The sequence below is a fragment of the Mustela nivalis genome (assembly GCF_964662115.1).
Source record: "Mustela nivalis genome assembly, chromosome: 8".
In the NCBI taxonomy this organism is placed as follows: Eukaryota; Metazoa; Chordata; class Mammalia; order Carnivora; family Mustelidae; genus Mustela; species Mustela nivalis.
This window is the reverse complement of record NC_139027.1, coordinates 38,988,541-39,012,554: the sequence shown is the minus strand read 5'-3', so window position 1 is coordinate 39,012,554 and position 24,014 is coordinate 38,988,541. Positions and strand designations below refer to the sequence as shown.

At 40.4% G+C, this 24,014-nt stretch overlaps 1 protein-coding gene and 1 long non-coding RNA gene across 5 annotated transcripts in view; one reads left to right on the top strand and one right to left on the bottom strand.

Annotated features, from left to right (window-relative positions):
• Positions 1 to 298: 298 nt before the first annotated feature.
• On the bottom strand, positions 299 to 19,769 carry LOC309870928. The gene is made up of 4 exons (XR_014314873.1): positions 19,693 to 19,769; positions 16,685 to 18,392; positions 1,653 to 1,732; positions 299 to 476 (listed from the first exon to the last, which is right to left on the bottom strand). It is a non-coding gene; the product is annotated as an uncharacterized lncRNA (long non-coding RNA).
• Positions 19,770 to 20,067: 298 nt separating this feature from the next.
• RMND5A (required for meiotic nuclear division 5 homolog A) overlaps positions 20,068 to 24,014 on the top strand; it is a 63,480-nt gene continuing 59,533 nt past the window's right edge. For 3 of the 4 annotated variants that reach the window (XM_082743498.1, XM_082743497.1, XM_082743496.1), the window contains exon 1: positions 20,068 to 20,728. In XM_082743498.1, coding sequence (XP_082599624.1) covers positions 20,587 to 20,728 — 142 coding nt within the window. In that variant the 5' untranslated portion in view covers positions 20,068 to 20,586. The remainder of the gene's footprint in view (positions 20,729 to 24,014) is intronic. The other variant, XM_082743495.1, reaches the window with a different exon arrangement.

The following is a 24,014-nucleotide window of genomic DNA, read 5'->3' as shown; positions in this document are numbered from 1 at the left end:
AAGCCGCCCAAGGAAGGGTGAAAAAAACCTGTCACTCTTAGTGCAATTTAGTTCAGAAGCTCGTAAGCTGTTAACTTCCGAACCTCAGGAGTAGCTGCATAAAATTCTTGCCAGAAAAAGTAGCAAACTTGACAAACTGACCAGGAAAGGACTTAGTTTTAGTCAGTATTCAGGAAAATTTGAAAGTTAAAGAGGTTTAGAAATAAAAACCATGAGGAAAAGAATCCACATATATCATGAAATACAAACATACAGATCACACACACATGCTCTAAAGATATACCGCCTTTAGGCAACATGAAATTGCAAGTTGTTTTAGTTTATTTAGTTACTCTGATTTGAAAGTCTGATTTGATATGAGGTCATGTAGAAACCCACTATTTAATTCAGGAAAAACGTATTCTTCAGCTCCTGGACCTTTCAATGTCAAGAATATGCAGCACTGTTTACCACCATTTGGTAGCAGTATACAGCATCTGTGGGAATAACGGATACTTTATAACCCATTCATCTCCAAAGGTCTAAAATTGCATAACAAATATCCTGAGGGTACAGCTTTATGATAGGTGCTCACTCATGAAAAGGTTATATGTTAACTAAAAAGAGGTATTTGGTTAGGAAACAAATTAAGCACTGAACATTCTGTCTAGAGGACAGCTCTCATGATGTGGGGGTGGGGTTTGAAGAAAAACCATCTGGGCTCTGAGGCATAGGATCAGACTTTAGGGGATTGAGAGAAGGGCATTAGATTAGCAGAGGGATGGGGACAGGAACAACAGTGTGAACAGAGGAAAGGAGGAGACTGATTTAGAACAGAACTGAAAGTTCGTGTTAGGAAGTAGTTCTGAGAATAAACAGGTCAGTAGTGAGCAGCATAAGAAAGTTTACTAGATTTAGTAAGTGGGCCGTGCAAGGAGATCCCTAGAAATGTTATTTCAGGAGACTGGTGGCCTATGGACAGACTATTTTTTCTTTAAACCTTGTTTGATTTTTTTTTTTTTTTGTGAATAATATCCTTCATAGTTTCTCATGAAAAGTAATACTAGTATCCTAAAGATCCTTACAGGTTTTTTTTTTTTTTTAAAGAACTTTTTAGGGGCAGGAATAAATAAGAACAGGGTATCAGGATCTTTAGCCTGATAAATGAAGTAGTTCGAAAACCTCCTGTTATTTAGATAACTTAAATCTAAAAACTTAAGTTAAAATCCCAGAGTTTTTAAAGAGAAAAATGTGTTTTCTGGCCCACTGGACTGGGAACAAGAAAATTGATTTTAATTATTTTGCCATCCAAACATACACCTTGTTGCCTCCAGGTTTAACTCCTTTGGTTTTCCTCATGGCGTTGAATCCAGCTCTTCATAAAAAAATCCCCTTCCCCTGTCCCTTCTCCAAATGTCCTGCACCAAAAGGCTGCTGAGGGTCGAAGGAAAGGCTCCAGGACAAGGCAGTTGGTTCTGTGGCTTTTGCTTATGCCTCAGAAAAATGTGGATGATAAGAAGAGGGATAGAGACAAAGAGTCACATGGTATGGCATATACCTACTGTGTTCCTTCCCAAATGCACCTATAGTTAGAGCATGAAGACGTGTCCTAGATATGGCTGGATGAGAAAAGTTCTATTTCAATGCAATGCTGTGTTTTAGTTGGTATTTACCTTATTGGACATCCACGATTAGGTGCTGATTTGAAAAAAGAAGCTTAAAATATCTATATTCCTTGCTATCATGAATCCAACTGCAAACAGAGAAGATAAACAATATATGGATGAGCTTATAGAAATTTAAGATGCAAGATTAGGTTTTGACTTCTGATTTCTTGAAATATATTTACACTCAAACCAAACATGGAAATGAAATAAAATGATGAATCCTTAAAATCTGTGTAGTTATTAAATTCTCGAAAAATTTCAGGGCATTCAAAATAATAGATAAGAGAAATCTTGTTCTTTCTTTCTTTTTTTTTTTTAAGATTTATTTATTTATTTGAGAGAGAGAGAAAGGAAGAGAGTGAGTCAGGGCAAGGGGTGAGGAAAGAGGGAGAGAAAGAATCTCAATAAGATGCCCCATTGAGCATGGAGCCTGATGCAGGGCTCAATCTCATCATCCATGAGATCATGACCCGAGCCAAAATCAAGAGTCAGAACTTAACCGAGTCACCCAGATGCCCCCCCAAATCTTGTTCTTTATTACATTTTTATTTATAGAATTTTATTTGTATAGCTTAAGTTTTAGTGATATAAGACTCTCTTCTTTCTTTTTTTTTTAAATTTTTATTTTTTAATTTTTTTTATTTATGTATTTATTTGACAGAGAGAAATCACAAGTAGATGGAGAGGCAGGCAGAGAGAGAGAGGGAAGCAGGCCCCCTGCTGAGCAGAGAGCCCGATGCAGGACTCGATCCCAGGACCCTGAGATCATGACCTGAGCCGAAGGCAGCAGTTTAACCCACTGAGCCATCCAGGCGCCCCAAGACTCTCTTCTTTCATTACAAAGAAGTGTATTACCCTTTTTCCTTTGATCAAATCAGTAAAAAAAAAAAAAAAAAAAGTGGCTGTAGTTACAAATATGAATAAGATACAGTCCCTGCCTGGGTGGCTCAGTCATTAAATTTCTACCTTCAGCTCAGGTCGACCCAGAGTCCTGGGACTGAGCCCTGCATTGGGCTTCCTGCTCAGCAGGAGACCTGTTTCCCCCTCTCCTACTTCCCTTGCTTGTGTTCCCTCTCTCGCTGTGCCTCTCTGTCAAATAAATAAATAATCTTAAAAAAGAAAGAAAGAAAGAAAAAAAGATATAGTCCCTACCTGTACTGAGATGAGACTTTGGGGAACTTTGGGAGCTAATGAGTGTATTTTGCATGTGGGAGGAATGAGAATAATGGGAATAATTGGGAAGCAGCCTCTAACATGGCTCCTAATGATCCTGCCTCCTCTATTCTTGCTCTTATATAATCCCTTCGCCTTTACTGTGGGCTGGACCTAGTGACTCATCTCTAACAGAATGCAGGAAAGGTGAGGGATGAGGTGAGCTTATTAAAATAGGGTGACTTCTGTCCTGCTCAACCTCTCCTGCTTGTTCATTTGAGGGAAGCCAGCTTTTTGTGAGCTACCTTATGGAGAGGCCCACTGGCAAGAAACTGAGGGTAGCCTTTGAGCAGCTGGGGTCTCAGTCTAATAATCCATGAGGAATTTAAACCTGCCGGCAACCGTGTGATCCTTCCTTAGCTGAGCCTTCCGATAACTAGCCTAGGTAACAGCCAGATTGCAGTCTTGTAAGAAACCCTGAACCAGAGGACTCAACTAAGTGATCCTGGATTTTTGACCCACAAAAACCATGAGATAATGTTTGCTGTTTTAGTCATTAATTTTGCAATAATTCAAATATAGCAATAGATAATTTATACTGCCTTTAAGTAGTTTATTGTCTAATAAAGTGAAATAAACATAAAAATAAAGAGAAGAGTTAATACTTATGTAGTGCTTATTATATGCCAGGTATCTTTCCAAGCATTTTACATATATTAATTTAATCCTTACAATAAATCTATGAAGTATTATTACTATTGCCATTTTACAGATGAGGAAATTGAGGGAACAAGAGATTAAATAACTTTCTCACTGTCACACAGCCAGTGGAGCTGGGATTCAAACTCAGTTTGGTGTCAGAAAGTTCTTTTCTTTTTTTCTTTTATTAAGAGTTTAAGTTTTTAATCACTATATTGTACTGTTTCTTTCCATCTTATATATCATAATAGAATTATATACTCTTCATAGAAATAGTACACAGGGTGCCTGGGTGGCTCAGTGGGTTAAGCCTCTGCCTTTGACTCAGGTCATGATCTCAGGGTCCTGGGATCAAGTCCCGTATCGGGCTCTCTGCTCAGCAGAGAGCCTGGCCTGCTTCCCCCTCTCTTTCTGCCTGCCTCTCTGCCTACTTGTGATTTCTCTCTCTGTGTGTCAAATAAATAAATAAAATCTTAAAAAAAAGAAATAGTACAGCATAGTAAATTATTATTTATCTGTAGGATAAAGGGCTCTGAAGGTTTCACAGACACCTAAGCAAAATTTGAAACATGGAAAGAAGGCACTCCAGACAGATGGAATAGCATATGCGAAGGTGTGGGTGCTACAAAAAACACTGTACTTGCCAAGGACATATGCTACTTTTCCTTTCAGATGTTCGTAATCAATTATGTGGTCTTCTTCAAATTCTGACCTTTATTTCTATTGGTAAACACTATACTCTCTGAATTCTAATAAGCCACAACTCTTTTTAGAAAAGAGTAATGCCTAATTCTCAACCAAGGGCAAAGGCAGCTTTGAATGAGTTGAGCAGAAAAATCTCCCCACTCATTTCAACATACAAGGTGATTTAGAGGATTTGTAATGGGGGCATTTGTCTTTTGAAGCAACAAAAGCACGCTCCTTACACACATTTTATGTGCTGTTCACCAGAGAGTATCCAAAATCTATAATGCTCTCCCTGCCCTTGGGATGATGAGGAAGACCAGTCGTAGGTTTGAGAAACACAAATCTCTATACTGAAATGTAACTCTAAATAATCTTGCATCAATCCAAAATAACCTATTGATTATTTGACAAGAAAAATGGAGAGGAGAGAAAAAAGGGGATTAAACATAAGTTGGAATTAATCACTAGAAAAAGTAAACCAGGTTACCCTAAAAACAAAGAGAAGCGACTGTAGCTATAATAATTTTGGACATAGGAGTGGTTGCCCTTCCCCCTTCATTATCATAATTATCCTCAAAAGGCCAATTAAAAAGAAAACCAAAAAAACCTTTTTGGGACGCCTGGGTGGCTCAGTTGGTTAAGCTGGCTGCCTTTGGCTCAGGTCATGATCCCAGGGTCCTGGGATCGAGTCCTGAATCAGGCTTCTTGCTCAGTGGGGAGCCTGCTTTCTCTGCCTCTCCCTGCCTCTGCCTGCTTGTGCTCTCTCTTTCTGACAAATAAATAAATAAAATCTTAAAAAAAAAAAAAACAACAACACTTTTTGAGACAACTGGAGATTCACACGCAGAGAGTTCCTGCATAGTGCAATATTGCACCGAGAAAATTCACATTGGTATACACTTCATTGAGTTTATTGTTTTCACCAGTTCCACATGCACTTGTGTGTGTTCACACAAACTTTGATGCAATTTTATTACATATTAGAATTGCATGGCCACCACAATCAAGATACAGAAGAGTTCCATCACAAAGATCCCTCATGTTACTCTTTTGCAGCCACAGCCAGCCTGTCCCTGCTACTATCCCCAATCCCTGGCAATTTTCAATCTCTTCTTCATCTCTATAATTTCATTATTCAAGAATGTGATATAAATGGAAAGTTTTGAGACTGGCTTTTTTCTTCCACTCAGTGTAATTACCCTAAGATTCATCCAGGCACTGCGTATTAGTTCATTCCTTTTTATCGCTGAGTAGTACTCTCTGGTATGACTGTACCAGTTTTTTTTAAACCAGTCACCTGGTGAAGGACCTTGGTGCTGTTTCCTATTTAGGGCTATCACAAATAAAACGTCTGTGAACGTTTGTGTACAGGTTTTTGTGTGAACATAAATTCTCATTTCTCTGGCATAAACGCCCGAAAGTGCACTTTCTGGGTTATATATGGCAAGTGCATGTGCAGTTTTGTATAAAACTGCCACACTCTGCTCCAAAATGGCTGCATCTTTTTACATCCCCACCAGCAATGTATGAGTGATCCAGTTTCTCTGCATCCCTACCTATTTGGTATATCACTACGCTTTATTGTAGCCATCTTGACAGGTGTGTAGTGATACCTTATTATTGTTTAAATTCTTATTTTGCTAATTGCTAATGATTGTTGGTAAGCTTTTTATGTGCTTATTTGCCATCTGGATACCATCTTCAGTGGTAAGTATGTTCAAATCCTTTGCCTTTTTTTCTGATTAGATTGTTTAGGTTTTTACTATTGAATTTTGAGAGTTCTTTATATAGTCTAGATACATGAGCTTTGGCAGATCTACAGTTTTCTCTGTCTAAGCTTTGCCTTTTCCATTTTCTTTACAGGATCTTTCACAGAGCACAAGTTCTCAATTCTGATGAGGTTCAACTAATCAATTTTTCATTTTATGGACTGTGTTTTTGGTGTCAAATCTGAAAATTCTTTGCTTAGCTCTAAGTCCCAATGATTTTTGTCCATTTTTTAAAATTTTTGTCCATTTTTAAAAGTTTCTTTTTAAGATTTTATTTATTTATATGACAGAGAGAGAAAGAGTGAGTACAAGCAGGGGAAGTGGTAGGGAGAGGGAGAACCAGGCTCCCCATTGAGCTGGGAACCCAGTGCAGGACTCTATCCCACGATGCTGGGATCATGACCGGAGCTGAAAACAGATGCTTAACCGATTGAGCCACCCAGGTGCCTCAATTTTTGCCTACTTTTTAAAGCGTTACATTTTACTTTACCTGTTGAACATCTAAGTCAGTAATCTATTTTGAGATAATTTTGGAAAAAGTGTGAGACTTAATGTTGTTTCTTCCCCCCACCCCTCGCCGCCCATGAACACCCAATTACTTGATGACCTTATTTCTTGAAAAGGCTATCCTTCCTCTATTGATTTCTTTTGCATCTTTGTTAAAATCACTTGAGCATATTTCTGTCAGCTTATTTCTGGGTTCTCTATTCTATTCTATTCAGCTCTTCTATTCTATTGGGCCAATACCATACAGTGACCACTGTCAATATATATTGAGATTTTAACTAGATAGAATGATTCCTCCTATTTTATTCTTTTTAAAATTTGTTTTATGCTATTTGTTATGCTCCATAAATAAATGAAACCATATGGTAATTGACTCTCTCTCCTTGACCTATTTCACTCAGCATAATCTCTTCCAGTCCCGTCCATGTTGCTACAAAAGTTGGTATTCATCCTTTCTGATGGAAGCATAATACTCCATAGTGTATATGGACCACATTTTCCTTATCCATTCGTCCGTTGAAGGACATCTTGATTCTTTCCACAGTTTCGCGACCATGGCCATTGCTGCTATAAACACTGGGGTACAGATGGCCCTTCTTTTCATGACATCTGTATTTTTGGGGTAAATACCCAGGAGTGCAATTGCAGGGTCATAGGGAAGTTCTATTTTTAATTTCTTGAGGAATCTCCACACTGTTCTCCAAAGAGGCTGCATAACAAATAGCATGGAGGGCATGGGGAGTTAGAGAGGAGAAGGGAGTTGAGGGAAATTGGAAGGGGAGGTGAACCATGAGAGACTGTGGACTCTGAAAAACAATATGAGGGGTTTGAAGTGGCAGGGGGTTGGGAAGTTGGGGTACCAGGTGGAGAGGGCACGGATTGCATGGAGCACTGGGTGTGGTGAAAAAATAATGAATACTATTATGTTGAAAATAAAAAAAATGTTTTAGTTATTAGAGTTCCTGTACCTTTACACATAAATTTTATAGTAAAATTGCATACGTTACAAAATACCTTACTGAGATTTTGATTACAATTCCACTAAATCCATAGCAATCAATCTGGGGACAATTGACATCTTTACTGTACTGCGTCTTCCAAATCATGAACACAGTATATTTGTCCATTTATTTAGGTATTCTTTTCTTTCTTTCATCAGTATTTTGTTATTTTCAGAATACAGATCTTGAATATGTTTCATAAGATTTATGCCTATCCATTTTTCTTTGGAGCAATTATAAATATTGTTTTTAATTTCAGTTTCCTCAAGTAATGTTGTTATCATATAAAAATATAATTGGTTTTGTATGTTAATCTTGCACCTTGCATCTTGCTGAAGTCATTTATTAAGTTCTGGGATTGTGTGTGTGTATGTGTGTGTGTGTACAGATTCCTTGGAATTTTCTACATAACCACTAATGTCATCGGTAAATAGGGACAACATTATTTCCTCCTTTCCAATCTGTAGGCCATGGCTTTTCTTATTCCTGCTTTACTGAACTGGCTAAAACTTCCTGCTACTTCACTAGGTAGTGAGAGTAGACACTCCAGGACATCATAGGGAAAAGCAATTGGGATAACACCAGTATTTATGATGTTAACTGTAAGTTTTTGTAGATATTCTTTAACAAGTTGAGGAGTATTCCCTTATTCCTAGTTTACTAAGGCTTTTAATCATGAATGGATGTTATCAAATGCCTTTTCTTCAACAATTGATATGTTCATATGATTTTTCTCCTTTAGCCTATTGATATGATCGATTACATTTTGCTTTTGAACATTGAACCAGCCATGCATTCCTGAAATAAAACCCTCTACATTATGATATATAAATCTTTTTATATATTGCAGGAATCAGTTTATGATTCTGTATTTTTACAACTAAGTTCATGAGATAGATTGACCCATAGTTTTCTTTTGGCTTACCAGCATTATCTGGTTTTGGTATCAGGGTAAGACTAGTTTCAGAGAATGAACTGGAAAGTAGTCTCTCATATTTTTAACTGAAAGAGACTGTACAGAATTGGTGTTAATTGGCCCTGAAAGGTTTGGCAGAATCTCCAGGGAAACTATGTGAGTCTAGAGATTTCTTTTTTGAGAGTTTCAAAATTATGGATTCAATTTCCTTAATAGCCTTAGGACCTTTCAAATAACCTATTTCATATTGAGCGAGTTGTAGTAGTTGGGTGTTTTTTGGGAAACTAGTTCATATAACTTGTTGAATTTATCTATATAGAATTGTAGTAGTATTTCCTTGTTATCTTTTTGATGTCTGCAGGGTCTATTGTGATATTCCCTGTTTCATTCCTGGTATTTCTAATTAGTGTCTTCTTTTATACTTTGTCAATCTTGATAGAGATTAATTTCCTTTTACAGATTTTCTCTGTTGTTTTCCTATTTTCAATTTTATTGCTGTCTGCTCTTATGTTTATTATTTCTTTACTCTGCTTGCTTTGAGTCTGTTTTGCACTCATTTTCTGAGTCTCTTAAGGTGAGACTTTCTCTTTGACCCATGCATCTTAAGAAATGTGTTAATTCCAAATGTTTGGATATTTTCCTATTACCTTTCTGTTATTTATTTCTAGTTTGATTCCATTGTGCTTGGATGACATGCTTAGTATGATTTGTTTAAGTGAGAATTGTTTTATGGTTCAGGAAATTATCTATCTTGGTATATGTCCATGAGCACTTGTATTTTGAGCATGTGTATTTTGCTGTTATTGGGTCAAGTATTCAATACATAAAGACAAGATCCTGCTGGTTGTTGGCGTTGAGCTCTTTTATATCCTTGCTGATTTTTTGGCTAGTTGTTCCATCAGTTGCTGAGAAAGGGGTGTTGAAGTTTCCAACTATTATTGTGGATTTGTCTATTTCTTTTGGTTCTTTCAGTTTTTGTTTCACATTTTGTTTGCAGCTCTCTTGTCTGGTGCATACCTATTTTGAATTGCCATGCCATCTTGGTGGACTGACATTTTTATCACAATGTGGCCATCTCTATCTTTGATAATTTTCTTTGCTCTTAGGTCTTCTATATGTAAAATTAATATAATGTCAGCCACTCATGTTTTCCTTTAATTAATGTTTGTGTGCTAGATCTTCTTAAATCCCTTTCATTGCCTGTATCATTATATTTGAAATGAGCTTATTGTAGACATCATATAATTAGGCCATGGTTTTAAATTCATTCTGCCAATTTAAAAACTTTTTAAAAAAGATTTTATTTACTTGACAGAGAGAGAGAAATCACAAGACAGGCAGAGAGAGAGGGGAGGAAGCAGGCTCCCTGCAGAGCAGAGAGCCTGACACGGGGCTGGATAGCAGGACACTGGGATTACAACCTGAGGCAAAGGCAGAGGCTTTAACCCACTGAGCCAGCCAGGCACCCCCCAATTTTAACTTTTAAGTGGCATATTTAGGCTGTTAATATTTTATGTAATTATTGATATGTTACAACTTCAGTGGCTGTTTTATTTATTTTCTCTGTGTACTCTTTGTTTTCCATCTGTAGTTTCTTTTTCCTGCCATCCTGTGAGTTACTTGAAGATTTTTGAAAATTGTTTTGAAAATTCTATTTTATTTATAGTATTTTCCCCCAGCTTTATTGAGATTCAATTGACATATAACACTGTGTAAGTTTAAGGTGTAAAATGGTTTGATTTGATACAATTACATATTGCAAAATTGATTACCATTTCTATTTTTTTTAACTTACATATTTTTTTCCATTTTGGTAAAATAAGCACAACATAAAATTTACCATTTTTAAACATTTCTAAGTGTATAATTCAGGAGCATTAAGTACATTCACAATGTGTGTAAACATCACAGCTATCCATTTCTGGAATCTTTCACCTCAAACAGAAATGCTGTACCACTTAAAGAATAATTCCCCACTTCCCCCTTATCTGTGGTACTTTTAAATTTTACCTGTTGTATAGTTTTGTTTGGTTGCTCTAGGTATTACATTATGTATATATATCATAGTCTACTATAGTAGTATCATTGTTTTACCAGTTCACATTAAATATAGAAACATTAACTTCCTTTATCTCTCTCTTTCCTGTTTATAGTATAATTGTCTATTTACATACATTTAGATATTTATTTACATTTTTTACATACATTTAGAACAATATAGTGTTATAATTTTTGCTTCAACTATCATTTTAGAAATTTATAAAACTTAAGAAGAAAAAGAGTCTATTGTATATACCAATATTTTCATTTATTGTGTTCTTTCTTTCTTCCTGATGTTCCAAATTTCCTTTTATTTTTTTATCATTTTCTTTCATGACTCTTTTTAAGATTTTATTTATTTATTTCACAGACAAGAGATCACAAGTAGACAGAGAGGCATGCAGAGAGAGAGGAGGAAGCCGGCTCCCTGCTGAGCAGAGACCCCTGATGTGGGGCTCAATCCCACGACCCTGGGATCATGACCTGAGCTGAAGTCAGAGGCTTTAACCCACTGAGCCACCCAGGTGCCCCTTTTATCATTTTCTTTCAGTTTAGAAAATATGCTTGGTACCTGTGTGGCTCAGCTGGTTAAGCGTTTCACTCTTGATCTCAGCTCAAGTCTTGATCTCAGGGTTTATAAGTTCAAGCCCCATGGAGTCAACTTCAAAAAACAAAAAAAAAGCTGGGTGTGGAGTCCACTTAAAAAAATGCTTTTTGGTGTGACAAATTCCCTCGGTTTGCCTTCATCTGAGAATTTATGGATTTCCTTTTTATCACTGAAGAATATTTCACTGGACACAGGATTCTTGGTTGGCAATTCTTTTTTTTTTTTTTAATATTTTATTTACTTGACAGAGAGAAATCACAACTAGGCAGAGAGGCAGGCAGAGAGACAGGAGGAAGCAGGCTCCCCGCAGAGCAGAGAGCCTGCTGTGGGGCTAGATCCAAGGGCACTGGGATCATTACCTGAGCCAAAGGCGAGGCTTTAACCCACTGAGTCACCCAGGTGCCCTGACAATTCTTTTAATACTTGAAAAATATTGTGCTACTTCCTTTTGGCCTACACAGGACATTAGGTGATTCATATTGGTGTTCCCCTATAAGTACTGTCATTTCTCACTGGCTGCTTTCAAAATACTTTCTTTGTGATTAGTTTTCAGAAATTTAATTGTTGCATATTTTGAAGTGGGTTTCTTTGGGCTTGTCTTTTTTGTAATTTAATTTCTTGAATTTGCAGGTGAATGTCTTTTGCCAAGTTAGGGAAGTTTTCAGTTACTATTTCTTTCAATATTTTTTCAGTTCTTCTGTCATTCTCTTCCAGTGACTACAGTGATATGATTGTTACTTTTTAAAAAAAAAAAAATATCCCATAGTCTCTGAGATTCCTTTCATTTTATTTCAGAAAATTTTCTCCAGTTCAACTTGAGTAAGTTCCACTGGTCTGTTTCTCAAGTTCAATGATTCTATCATCTGTTTGTTATCTTCACTCTATTATTGAGCCCTTAGGGTAGGTTTTTAATTTTACTTATGTATTTTTCAGTTCTATTATTTCCATTTTTTTTTTTTTTTTGGTAATTTCTATTTCTTTCTTGAAGCATTTATTTCTAATTTGTTTCAGAGTATTTGTAAATGATTGATGAAGTATTTTCATGATTGCTGCTTTAACACAATTATCAGACAATTCCAACATTTGATTCATCTCATTATTGGAATCTGTTGATTATCTTTTCTCATGCATGTTGTGATTTTCTTGGTTCTTGGATTAGTGATTTTTTGGCATCTTGGACATTTTAGATATTAGATTATGGATCTGGATCCTATTTAATCAATCAATCCATCAATCAGTCATTTATTTATTTTTAAAGCAGGAAGTCTCCTGTTGAGATTTAGCACATGGGCTGGTGGGTATGTATGTTTAACTTCTCTCTGGGCCCAGCCAACACCACCTGGCAAAAGTGGAGCACTGACTCACCCTGTCTTGTTGCAAATGGGTGTGGTGGAAGTCCAGCTCCCCCCTTACTCCACTAACAACTTCACAGTGAAAGTGGGGTGCCAACTCCCTCTGTCTATTGCATCTGAGCGAGGGTATAAACTCAGTTCCTCTCTCAATCTGCTGATACCACCTGCTGGGGGAACTGGAGCACCACCTGCTTTCACCAGGCAGAAGATGGAAGGTCAGCTCCCTACTCCAGTTCTGCCAAAACCATTCTGCAGGGGAACTGGAATGCTGCCTCTCATGTACATGGATTAGGGAGGGTTGAATGGAAAATTAACTCCTTGCTCAGCTCTGCTGAAACCATGCTGTGATTAGAGGGTGCAGTTTTTCTGTAGTTGGCTGGAGTAAAACAGAATTGCCAATAAGCTTTCCATTGTTGGGTCATTCTTTTTTCCATCCTTTGGGTAGGAAAAGCAGACTTTTCTTTGAGCTTTTATTATCTGTGCCTGTTTGTACTGGTGGGTTGGAGGATTTTGCATTGCCCTGAGATATGAGAAGAAATAAGGAAACCTGGAAATCTACCATCATGTCACTCAAGTCTCCAGATTCTGATGTAGCCCAACTTCCTTCCTTCTTCCAAAGTATTACTATGCTTGTTTTTTGTACTACGTCTAGGGCTTTTTAGGGACAACCTAAAAGAATGGGATTATTTCATCTTAGTTGAACTGGAAGTCTCCTTAAAAGGCCATTTTTAAACATTAGTTTAGTTTACTATCTGGAATCGCCCCAGGTTGTCAAAAGTCATGAATCTTGTATTTTAGCAATTTACAACCTAGACTCTGCACTGAACAGACGCACAGAAAGATCCATAAACAGATGACTCAAATTCATACATAGTAAGAGGAAGTAAGAGCACCCTAAGTTTTTATAGGGCTTAAAGATTTATAGAGCACTTTGCATATATAATGTATATACATAATGCTCTTATATATTTACTAATTAAATATATACATTTATTATATAAAGCATATTCATATTACTTTATAAATATATATGTAGATATTACTCTCAACAATGTTGCAAGGTAGGTGGAGTAGATATTGTTATTTTAAAAAAATAAAGTCTGGGGCACTTGGGTGGGTCAGTGGGTTAAAGCCTCTGCCTTCAGCTCACATCACGATCCCAGGGTCCTGGGATCTAGTCCCACATGGGGCTCACTGCTTGGCAGGGAGCCTGCTTCCTCCTCTCTCTCTGCCTGCCTCTCTGCCTACTTGAGATCTCTGTCTGCAAATAAATAAACACAATCTTAAAAAAAAAAAATAAAGTCTGTTTGGTTAAGGTTCTTGCCTAAGGTTGAAAAGCTGGTAAGTATAAGTGTTATAATTTTTGTGAATCTTAGCCCTGAGCTCCTGATACCAAACCACACTACCTAGGGTAAATAATCTTCTGTTCTAGTAGAAATCCTATGCTTAACAAGTAATCACAAAGCATAATTTTGCCTTTTTGAGGGTTAGTGGCTTGTGAGTTAGAGAGTCAGATTCAAATTCAAATTCTAGCTCTACCATGCCTTATTTGTGTAATGTCGGAGAAATTACTTAACCCCTCAATACCTCAGCTTCTTCATCTGTAAAATGGGAACAACTATTTACTTCAAAAGGTTGCTTTGGATAATGACACATTTAAAGCAAAACGTCTGGCATATTGTAAGCACTCAATAAATACAAGTAGCTATTATGATAATTAGGGATAAATAAACAAAACAAAACAAAACAAAACCCCAAACCAAAACAACACTGCATTTCCATGAGGAAATAATGATTCAGACTCAAAGCTTTCAAAAGCAGAGAGGGTGCATCTGTTCATTCCTGTTTGGTTGTGTCACACCTCACATGTTACTTAATAAACGTTGGCATCTCTATCATTTTAAAACTGGAAGGACCTAAAATATCATCTATTTCAAGCTTCTCATTTTATAGACAAGGAAACTTGGGTTGGGAAGGGTTGAAAGAATTACTTCAGAATTACCACCCTTCTTGCTGCACCTAGTAAAGCACACAAAAGAGTGAGCAGGAAATAAACTATAGGAAGACACCCCAGATTCCAGAAAGGAAAAGATTTGGGTCCATAATACCTGGGGACGTGGGGAACAGGTCCAAAAGGTATAAATACTTCCCTACAGGTTGGGACTATATATGATGGCAATGTCTGCATATCATCCTCATAGAAATCTCTAAGGGGGTAGCTTGATGGCCACTTAAATGCAGATTACACTCTGCATTTAGGTGCAGTCTGCCCCAAACCACATAGGAGACATAAATGAAGGGGAAAACATTCACGACAATATTTTTGCTTATAGTTGTAATTTTCCTCATTTGTTAAACCAGTCTTAGTAACAATTTCCAGAAAAGTATGGAGATTTTGTTTGAAAATGATGAAAACTGACTTTTTTAAGTGATGAGAAGGAATATATTTTGTAATCCAGTATTTCATTACACATTTTTTCAGTTCACTCTTATTTTATATTAGCTGTGAGCTAGAACAGTCGTAAATTAATAAGCTCTTTTCCACAAGGTCTTTTTTAATAAAGTCTTTTTTAGTCTTATCAAGAGTATATTTTGCATAAAAGTACATTTTTAAGGCTGTTTTAAAAAAATTGATTATCAAATCTGAAAGATGAAATTTTGAGTTTTTCTATCTTCCCTCTGTGTAGTTTCAGATTTCTAAGAATAAATGAAAGTAAAAAGTATAAATATGCAATATGTTGTATAAGGGTGAGTGCTAAGTTCTAGTAATGTGCAACAGCTATTAAGCATTTCAAAGGATGTACAAAGCAGTTCTAGGGGTGCCTGGTTGGCTCAGTCAGAAAAGCATGTGCTTCCTGATTTTGGGGTTGTGAGTTCGAGCCCCACACTGGGTGTAGAGATTTCTTTAAAACAAACAAAAAAACAAACAAACAGTTCTAAAGACTTTTTTGTTGTTGTTAGAGAAAAGTTGTTAAGCGAACAACAATAGTTTACAAAATGTACATAAAAAGAGCTATCTTTTATGAAAATGCACATATGGGTATATGTGTATACACAGGAAAAACTCTGGAAATTCACCCCAAATGTTAAAATTCATTTTTTCTGGCTTCTGGGGTTTCATGAGATTTTTACTTCTTTATGTACTGTTTCTTTTTTCTTTCTTTCTTTCTTTTTTTTTTTTAAATTTTATTTATTTATTTGTCAGAGAGAGAGAGCACAAGCAGGCAGAGTAGCAGGCAGAGGCAGAGAGAGAAGTAGGCTCCCTGCTGGACCAGGAGCCTGATGTGGTACTCCATCCCAGGACGCTGGGATCATGACCTGAGCTGAAGGCAGAGGCTTAACTGACTGAGCCACCCAGGCATCCCTTTTTTCTAATTGCCTTATGATGAATGTGCATTTTAGTCAGAAGACAAAGGGTTTCCTCTTTCCTTTCTTCCAATTAATATTGGTTAAATGTTACAAAGAATTGAACTTAAAGTTAAGGGAAGGACCAGAGCAAAGTCCAGAATGATTACAAATTGAGAGGTTCTCCAGATTGAACAGAATATGGGGGAGCCCATTTGATACTGGAGTGTGGTTCTGTGTTTGTGTGTGAATTTTTTGTTGTATAGTGAAAATACAATAATTTGTGGTTGTTCTGAAAACTGATTTTTCCCCCCCTTTTGCTTCTAGAGACCCTGCTCTGGGAAATCAAGGTAGGAGCTTAGAGCAATCATGCACTAGATAGGCAGGGCCAATACAAACTAAAGAGGGAACATAAAGATCTCTGCCCTAACAAGCACTACTTTTCCCTACTCTGTTAAATTGAAAACCTCTTCTCTCTCTCTCTTTTTAAGATTTTAAGTAATCTCTAGACTCAACACGGGGCTCAAACTTATAACCTTGAGATCAAGAGTCCCCCATTCTAACTACTGAGCCAGTCAGGTGTTCTGAAGTCTCTTCTATTACTATGCTCTTTCCTTTAACAATTACCTAAAGTAGTTTTTCTATGTTAGTTAAATCCCCTGGGAGAAAAAGAACAGTCACCCCAGATCTAGGAACTAACAATCTAATTGAGTAAACAAACTAGAAAAGTTAACCAAGAGAGCACTATGCACTTTGGAATTAAATGACTTAACACAGAGAAGTCTTAGAGCAGGTCAAGGAATGGCTGGTAACCGAACTGTTATTAACTTCTCAGTGATTGTTTAGCATAGTAGCCACTAGTCACATGTGGTTAATGAGTACTTGAAATGTGGTCTGTACAACTGAGGATTTTAATTTTTAATTTTATTTAATTTAAAAGGCTACATAGAGTTGGTGACTTACCATATTGAAGAATGCAGGCCAAGATCTAGAAGGTATCAAAAAAGTAGAACTTCTCTTGTTACTTGAAGAAAGGGGAGGATTGAATGGCTTTGGACAAAGAAAGGCAATCCAGAAGAGGAAAAAGCACATATGAAATGTGCTCACTTCACCCTGAAAATGTGAAAGTGTCTGGAGTTTGGATGGGGGATTATGATGGGTTGCTACACTGGGGAGACCATGTAGCTGAGAGTTATGATTTGAAGCTGTTTGTAATGGGGAGTAATTAGTTTTTTCTTAACTGAGGTATAATTGGTATATAACATTACGTTAGTGTCAGGTGTACAACATGATTTGATATTTGCATGATTATTTCTGATTAGTGGATAATAATAGCTCTTACCATGTGTCAGGCATTATGTTGAGTGCTTTTGATGGATTATCTCATTTAATTATAACAATCTTTTGAAGGGAATGAAGATTTATTTGGTGCCACGGTAGGGGTAAGAGAAGCAATTATAATCTTGGAAATATCTCAAGGTACTGATGATGAGGATGTAGAAGTTAAAAAGCCTCATTAGGACATGAGGAAGTCAGACTCAATAGAACTTGATATCTGACTTCATGTGGAGGATGAATGAAAAAGGGACAAGACAATCTGCATCCTTAGGGATACTGCTGAGGACAAAATCCTGGGGAACACCAATGATTCTGGGGTGAATGAAGGCAGTTGAATTAGCAAAATGATCTTAGGAAGGATGTAGATGGGTGGCAATGGAAACAAGTTAGTAGAATTGAGGAATTTGATAAAGGCTTCTTGAGAGTCCTTTAGGTAAGTTAAAGATGAGTATGGAGGAGCATCCAGCTTTAGTTGATGGAGCATGTGATTTTTGATCTTAGGGTTGTGAGTTTGAGCCCCATGATGGGTGTAGAGATTACTCAAAAATAAAATCTTAAAAAAGATAAGGATGGAGAAGTAGCAGCTGTAGCTGGGAGTTAAGGTAGTGCTGATAAAAATAAAGGAGTCAAAGGGAGGAAAGTCAATTTTGAAAGGAAATGTGAACTTTTTTTTTTGACATGGTGACTAGAGGTAATGAGTCTCTGTATGATAATGTCTTACTAGTAAGACAGAATGGAAAGCTAGAGCTTATGAGGCAGATCAAGGCTGGAGATGGGTGATTGTAAAGTGCTGTCCCAGGACAGCAGGTAAAGGGAAAAGAGAGGTTGAGGATAAAATCTGAGCAAACACCCACTCACATAGAGGGCTTAATAAGGAGAGCCAGCAAGGGAGAAGGGGTGGCTGAACTATACTAGGGCAATGTCAAGGAAGAATTGTACAGATGAAAGTGAGTCAGAATTTTCTCCTGTGGCAGCAAGGTCAAAATAAAAAAAAACAAGACTGAGAAAAGAATGAGTTTATCAAGGAGATCAGGGAGGATAAAGTATAAAATATTTGGGCAGTCTGGCAGTGAAGAGACTGAGAGAAAAAGGGAAACAGTTTGAGGAGGGATAAAGAAAGATCATCTCCGGCCCAGGTGGTCTGGAGGGAGGTAACATGAAGCCAGCAAGCCAAGGGTTGGCAACTTAGAAGGGGGAAGAGACTCTTGGTCCTTTAGGTACTTGACAACAGTTCAGGGAAATGGATGGTAGGGACAGAAATACTTTAAAAGTGGTGGAGGACGCTGGAACTGGATTTTTTAAATCTTCTCAGTGAAAAAGCAATCAGGGCCACCTGCCGAGGAAGAGGAGAAAGGAAAATGGGGTTAGGTGGGGAGGAGAAAGGAGATTTATTACACCAACAGCCAGGGCAGCCCTTGACAATCATGTGAATGAAAGGATTGGGGACTAGACCAAAGCGATTCCACTTTAGGCAACCATCTCAGATTTACTTCTGGGAACAGACAATACTAGCAACAACCACCACCTTTTATCATGTGACTATTCCCTGCTTACTATGAATGTTAACATATATTATTATCTCACTAATTTCCCAAGAATCCAATGAAGTATTATTATTCCGATTGGCTGAAGGTTTATATTGGAATATATTTCCAAGTTATAAAAAAGTAAATTGAGACTCAAAAAGATTTAGCCTTAAAAAAAAAAAAAAAAAAAAAAAAAAAGGCTACTATGTCGCCAGGCACCGCTCTCGGGCACGGAATGAGACAGGCAAAGATTTATGGAGATTTACCGAAAAGTAAACGAATAAATGAACCAGATCACTTCAGTTTTTAATAAATGGTGTGAAAATAAGAAAACCGGTGATGTGATTATTATAATAAATATGACACGACACTGGAGGAGCGCGGGAAGATAGAGGCTCTGTTAGTGTGGTCAGAGGAGGGCCCTCTGAGAGGACTAGTGAGCTCAGAACTTCAGGATGAGAAAGGTGGATGGGTTTCCCAGGCCCACGAAAGGCTAAGTGCAGAGGCCCTGAGGCAATTACTGATGTGGCCTTTGCAGGAAAGCTAACATTAGCGCAGCTGAAGCTTAGTGAGCAAGGGGCTATGGGCCAAGGTTGGAGGCACCACGGCAGTCCCGAAAGAGTTTACGCAAAGGAGGGAAGTTAATTCGGATCAATGGAATAGGGCTCCCGAGAGCAGGAGGCATGCTGTGCCGCGCTCCCACGCGGGTTTCCATTGCGCAAAGCTGCCCGCACGTGGCGCAGAGAGAAGCTACCGGTCGGGAGAGGTTCCAAGCCCCGGAGCCAAGGGGCTTGAGGCCCGCGGCCGATGGGGAGTGTGACCTCCCCGCGGCGCCAGCATCCCGGGGACACGGACCATCACACCGGGCCCGTCCCCGCCCGGGCCCCGCGCCGCTCGGAGCAGCTCTCCTCCCGCACCCTCCAGGATCTCCCCCGCCTGGAATTCTCGTCAGCGAACCCCTCCCGCGGCACTATCCGCCCCGCCGGGCTTGGTTTTTCGTCTGGGGCGGCGAGTCCGTCTTTCAAAACTTCGGAATGACACTAGTCTCAGGAGTAATAGGGAGATGACATCAGTTAGGACCAGGGCGAACTCCTATAGAGAACACACCTTTTAATCTCTGCCTTGTTTTTCCTCACGGCTTTCCAGAAATAACTTGCTTCCCAGTATGCACTCTAAGTCACCCCCTCCAACAGCGAGACTGTTGGTTTGGCCCCTAGACTCCGATTGGCTGAAGGTTTACGCCTCGGTCAGGGATTGGAGAACGTTGGTTCCTTACGTATTCCCCGCGCCCATTGGTTCTTTCCCCCCGTTTCTGGGCGGAGTGGTTAGGGACGGTTTCCACCCTCTTGTTTACGGAGAGCGTAGTTGTAGCGCTCTCCGAGCGCCGGGGCTGTCTCTAAAGTTCCCTATTTAGCTCCTCGGACCAATTGGGTTCTTGCTCCACCCTCGCCCTCTCCCTTGCACGCTTCCCGCGTGGTACTGCCCACACCTTTAGAGCGGCGGCGCGCTCGCACTGCCGTCGCGTTCCTCCGCCCGCTCTCGCCAGGCTGCTCCCCCTCGAGGGCGCGCTTGGTACGGCCCGCGCCGCCTCTTTCCCTTGCTGGGGTGGCTGCCCCCCCCCTCGGGTCGGCGGCGCTTGGTGCCGCCCGGGAGAACCAGGTCATCGGTCGGTTCCCGTGAAAACAAAAACAATCGGCGGCGCCGCCGCGGGCAGCCGAACGCGGCGAGTGAGGACCAGGGGCGCGGGACCGGGTGGGGAGAGCGAGCGGGAGCGGCGGCCAGTGTCCGGGGGCCGGGGGGGCATGGGGCAGGCGGGCACGGGCTGCGCGGGGCTCCCCCGGCGCCGCGGCTAGCGCGCCCGCTGTCTCGGCCGCCTCAGCCACCCGCGCCGCCCGCCTGGGGGACGAGGAGCAGGACGCGGCCTCGGCCGGGCCCGGGCCGAACGGCTGCGGACACCCGGGCACCAGGGAGCCGAGCGCCTTCGCCGCCGCCGCCTCCGGGATGGATCAGTGCGTGACGGTGGAGCGCGAGCTGGAGAAGGTGCTGCACAAGTTCTCGGGCTACGGGCAGCTGTGCGAGCGCGGCCTGGAGGAGCTCATCGACTATACGGGCGGCCTCAAGCACGAGATCCTGCAGAGCCACGGTAGGGCGGCCCGGGTGGGCGCGCGGGGCAGGGCCCGGCCCCTCGGGCCACGGCGGGCCAGCAGGAGTGTCCCCGCGCCTCCCCCGAGGTGCGGAGACCCCCTCCCCCGCCCCAGCCCCCTGTGACTTTTCCTCCTCTCGATTTGCCTCGAAGCTGTACCTACTTCGTTGTCGATTAAGAGTGAGCGCGATCCACCCGGAAACCGAGCCCGGAACCACGGGTTCCAGCCGGGTTAAACGTGCGTGGGGGCCGGTCGGTGGCACCTGCAAACTGCCGCCGCCCGGGAGTGGGCGCCCCTCGCCCCCGCCCGGCCCGGTGCTTTCTGGTCCCTGCGGGCTGAAGGTGCGCTGATTGCGTTGGACGGGAGGGTCTGGACGTTAAGAGGGTCAGTGCAGGAAGCCCCTTTCTTTCTCTCCTGCCCCAGATCCTTGGCCCGGGGACTGACTTTCCAAGTCTTTCTTTTTTTCTTCTTTCCGTTCTTTTTTTAAATTAGAAAGTCGAGTGTTATTCTTAGCTGTGGGTTAACAGAACAGCCGCTGCTGCAACTTCACGATTTGACTGCTGTGTGGAAGCAGCTCTTCCTTAACTCCGCAGCCGCACAGACATGATTCCTAGGAAACCATCTGAATCGAAATGTTCAGCTCTTCTGGTGTAGCCTGAGGAAGAACAGGCAACTTTCCTGAAGCAAATTGTGGCACAAGTAGTTAGTTACTTGCCTTACCTGGCCAAGTTTTTACCTGTTTTTCTTTCAGGAGACAGATTTTTTTTATAGAAGGTGCTTTACCTAGATTATTTCATGATTGCCTGAGGACTTGGGGGCAGATGCTCTGCTGAGGTTAACTTGTAGAAGCTGGTTGGGAAGGGGTTTTGTTTTTGTTTTTTTAGTAACATTTGAAGGTCTGGTATCCTCAGATTAATGTATTCATAGTGGTGATTCCTCCTGATCAAGAAAGAAAAGACTTTATTTAATGGATTTGTTCATGTTGGGGAAGCCTTCTCAAGCTCCTAGGCTAGACAGCAGTTTATGCAAAGGAAAGTTTGGTAGCTGGGGTGAAATGCGGTTACTTTGGCAGGTGAGGTGAAGGGCCTCATTGGAGCTTCTCCCCTCTTCTCTTTCTCCTCCTACACCTTTCTTCCCAGACGCCTTTTGGTGGGGAATAAGGGAGTCTTAAAACATACTATTCTGAACATGGCAGTCACTTTTGAGCTCTGGGGAAGAAGCAAGCCTGCAACCGTAGTGGGAGTAGGAGTTAGAATATTAATATGGAAAAATAAGCAGACCTGGATGGCTGCCTATGAAGGGGAAGCGGAGGTGGAGTTGGATGGGAATCCTGAGAACGCTCTGGTGAATTTGGTTTTTGGGCATGCAAGATAAAGCTGAAGGGCTATGTGTACTGGTGGCTAAAGATGCAGTTTGAATTTGGGGGAAAAGTAAGGTCTCAGTTGGTTTCCTAGTATAATTTCTACTGAGGAGAGTGAAGGAGATCCCATAGGCTGTAAGGAGGGAACAATGTAGGGTCTAACCACACCTGAAACCTCCTCTTGGAGAGTGGAGGGCCATGGAGGAATCAGCCGAAACAGAAAAGGCAGGAGCTTAGGAAAAGAGAAGTTGGTTAGCTGGTTGGGAGTCAGTGACCCTCTGCTTACAGCTTCATGGAGTTAAAATAAACTCAGTTAGTGGGAATTAAGAAAAATATGCAAACTGAAGTATAAGGAGGCATAAGGCTGTTTAAGTACAGGGGTAGGAGGTGTGTGTATGTGTGTGGGGAATGTGTGTGTGTGTGGGTGGGTGTGTGTCTCTGTCCCTCTGTCTCTGCCTGCCTGTCCACCCACCCTTCCGCTCCAGGAAATCTATATCTTGTTCAAGGCTAAAAGGAAAAGAATGAGTGAAGGTCTAGACTTGAAGAGGTGGAAGGAGCATATCCTTTTTAGGGACCAGGTCAGAGATTGAGGGGTTGGATAGGCAGAATATGAGAGAAGATGGAAAGTAAAATACCTTCTTATAAGAGAGCAGGGGGTATTAGTTGATGGGGGAAGTGTGATTGCAAGCCTCATTTTAGGAAACTTGGGGCTCATCTCCGATGGATAAAATAATTGCCAGAAATCGCTGAAGCATGAGTTTGCTTTAGACAAATTGTTTTTGCTGGGTATGGGGGAACTTTGCAAGGAATATATGGTATGTGGGTATTAGCCACGGATAACGTCATGCTATTCAAATGATCTGACTTGGTGAATTGCATGTTTCTTTCTCAGCCTTCTATTTTTTACCTTCTGGTCTACCAGATTGCAGTTTGATATTGGTATTTCTTTGATTTTCTTTAATTCTTAAATAATAGGATTAAGTGACTAAAGGCAGTTATGAAATGTGAAAGAAAAATAAATACCAGAAGTGCCAGGTCTAGTTTCCCAAGTAAATTCTTTTCTCTTAGGGTGTTCTTATGTGTGGAGGCAAACATCATGGTTTGTCATCTAGGTTATGGTAATTTTCAAAGCAGATAATTTCTAATGTTCTTTGCCAGCAATGTGGTGGGTATTACATTTGTATTTTAAATATACCCTTCCTAGAGTTGTGTCTCCTGAAATCTGAGTTTGGAGCTCCATTTTCAAGTTTGAATGTGCTTGTATGGGCAGTTGATCTTGTAGGCTCCTTTGACTTGAGAGAGGGGCTCCATTTGGGGCCATCTGTCAGGGGTTTGGATCTCATTCTCTGGGGTTATTTGTGGTAATAGTCTTGTAAGAATGTGATGTGAATAAAGTAGAATCTTGGGAACTGTATAGCTCTCCAACATGGCATCATACTGATGGTGAGTAACTGCCTGATTCAGAAGTTTCTTTTTAGCTAGGGTCAGGAGATCAGTTTTGGGGAATGAATTACATTTTCTTATGTTTAAATATCTCTTTTCTTTTTCTTTTTCTTTTTTTTTTTTTTTAAGATTTTACTTATTTAGCAGAGTCGGGCGTGGAGGTACACAAGCAGTGGGAGTGGGAGAGGGAGAAGCAGGCTTCCCGCTGAGCCCGGTGCAGGGCTCAATCCTAGGACCCTGGGATCATGACCTGAGCTGAAGGCAGTTGCTTAGCAACTGAGCAACCCAGGCGCCCAAAATATCTTTTTTCTAAAGTGAGTGAAGGACTATACTAGATGAGGACAGTTAGAATAGTTTGTGGTGGAAACATCATACGTAAATGAAGATTAGTTGGTAAGCATGTTGACAACCCATTTCCACTCTAACTACTTTTATTCCAGATTGTGAAAATGCTCAAAGGGGGCTCACCTGGCAACTGGCCT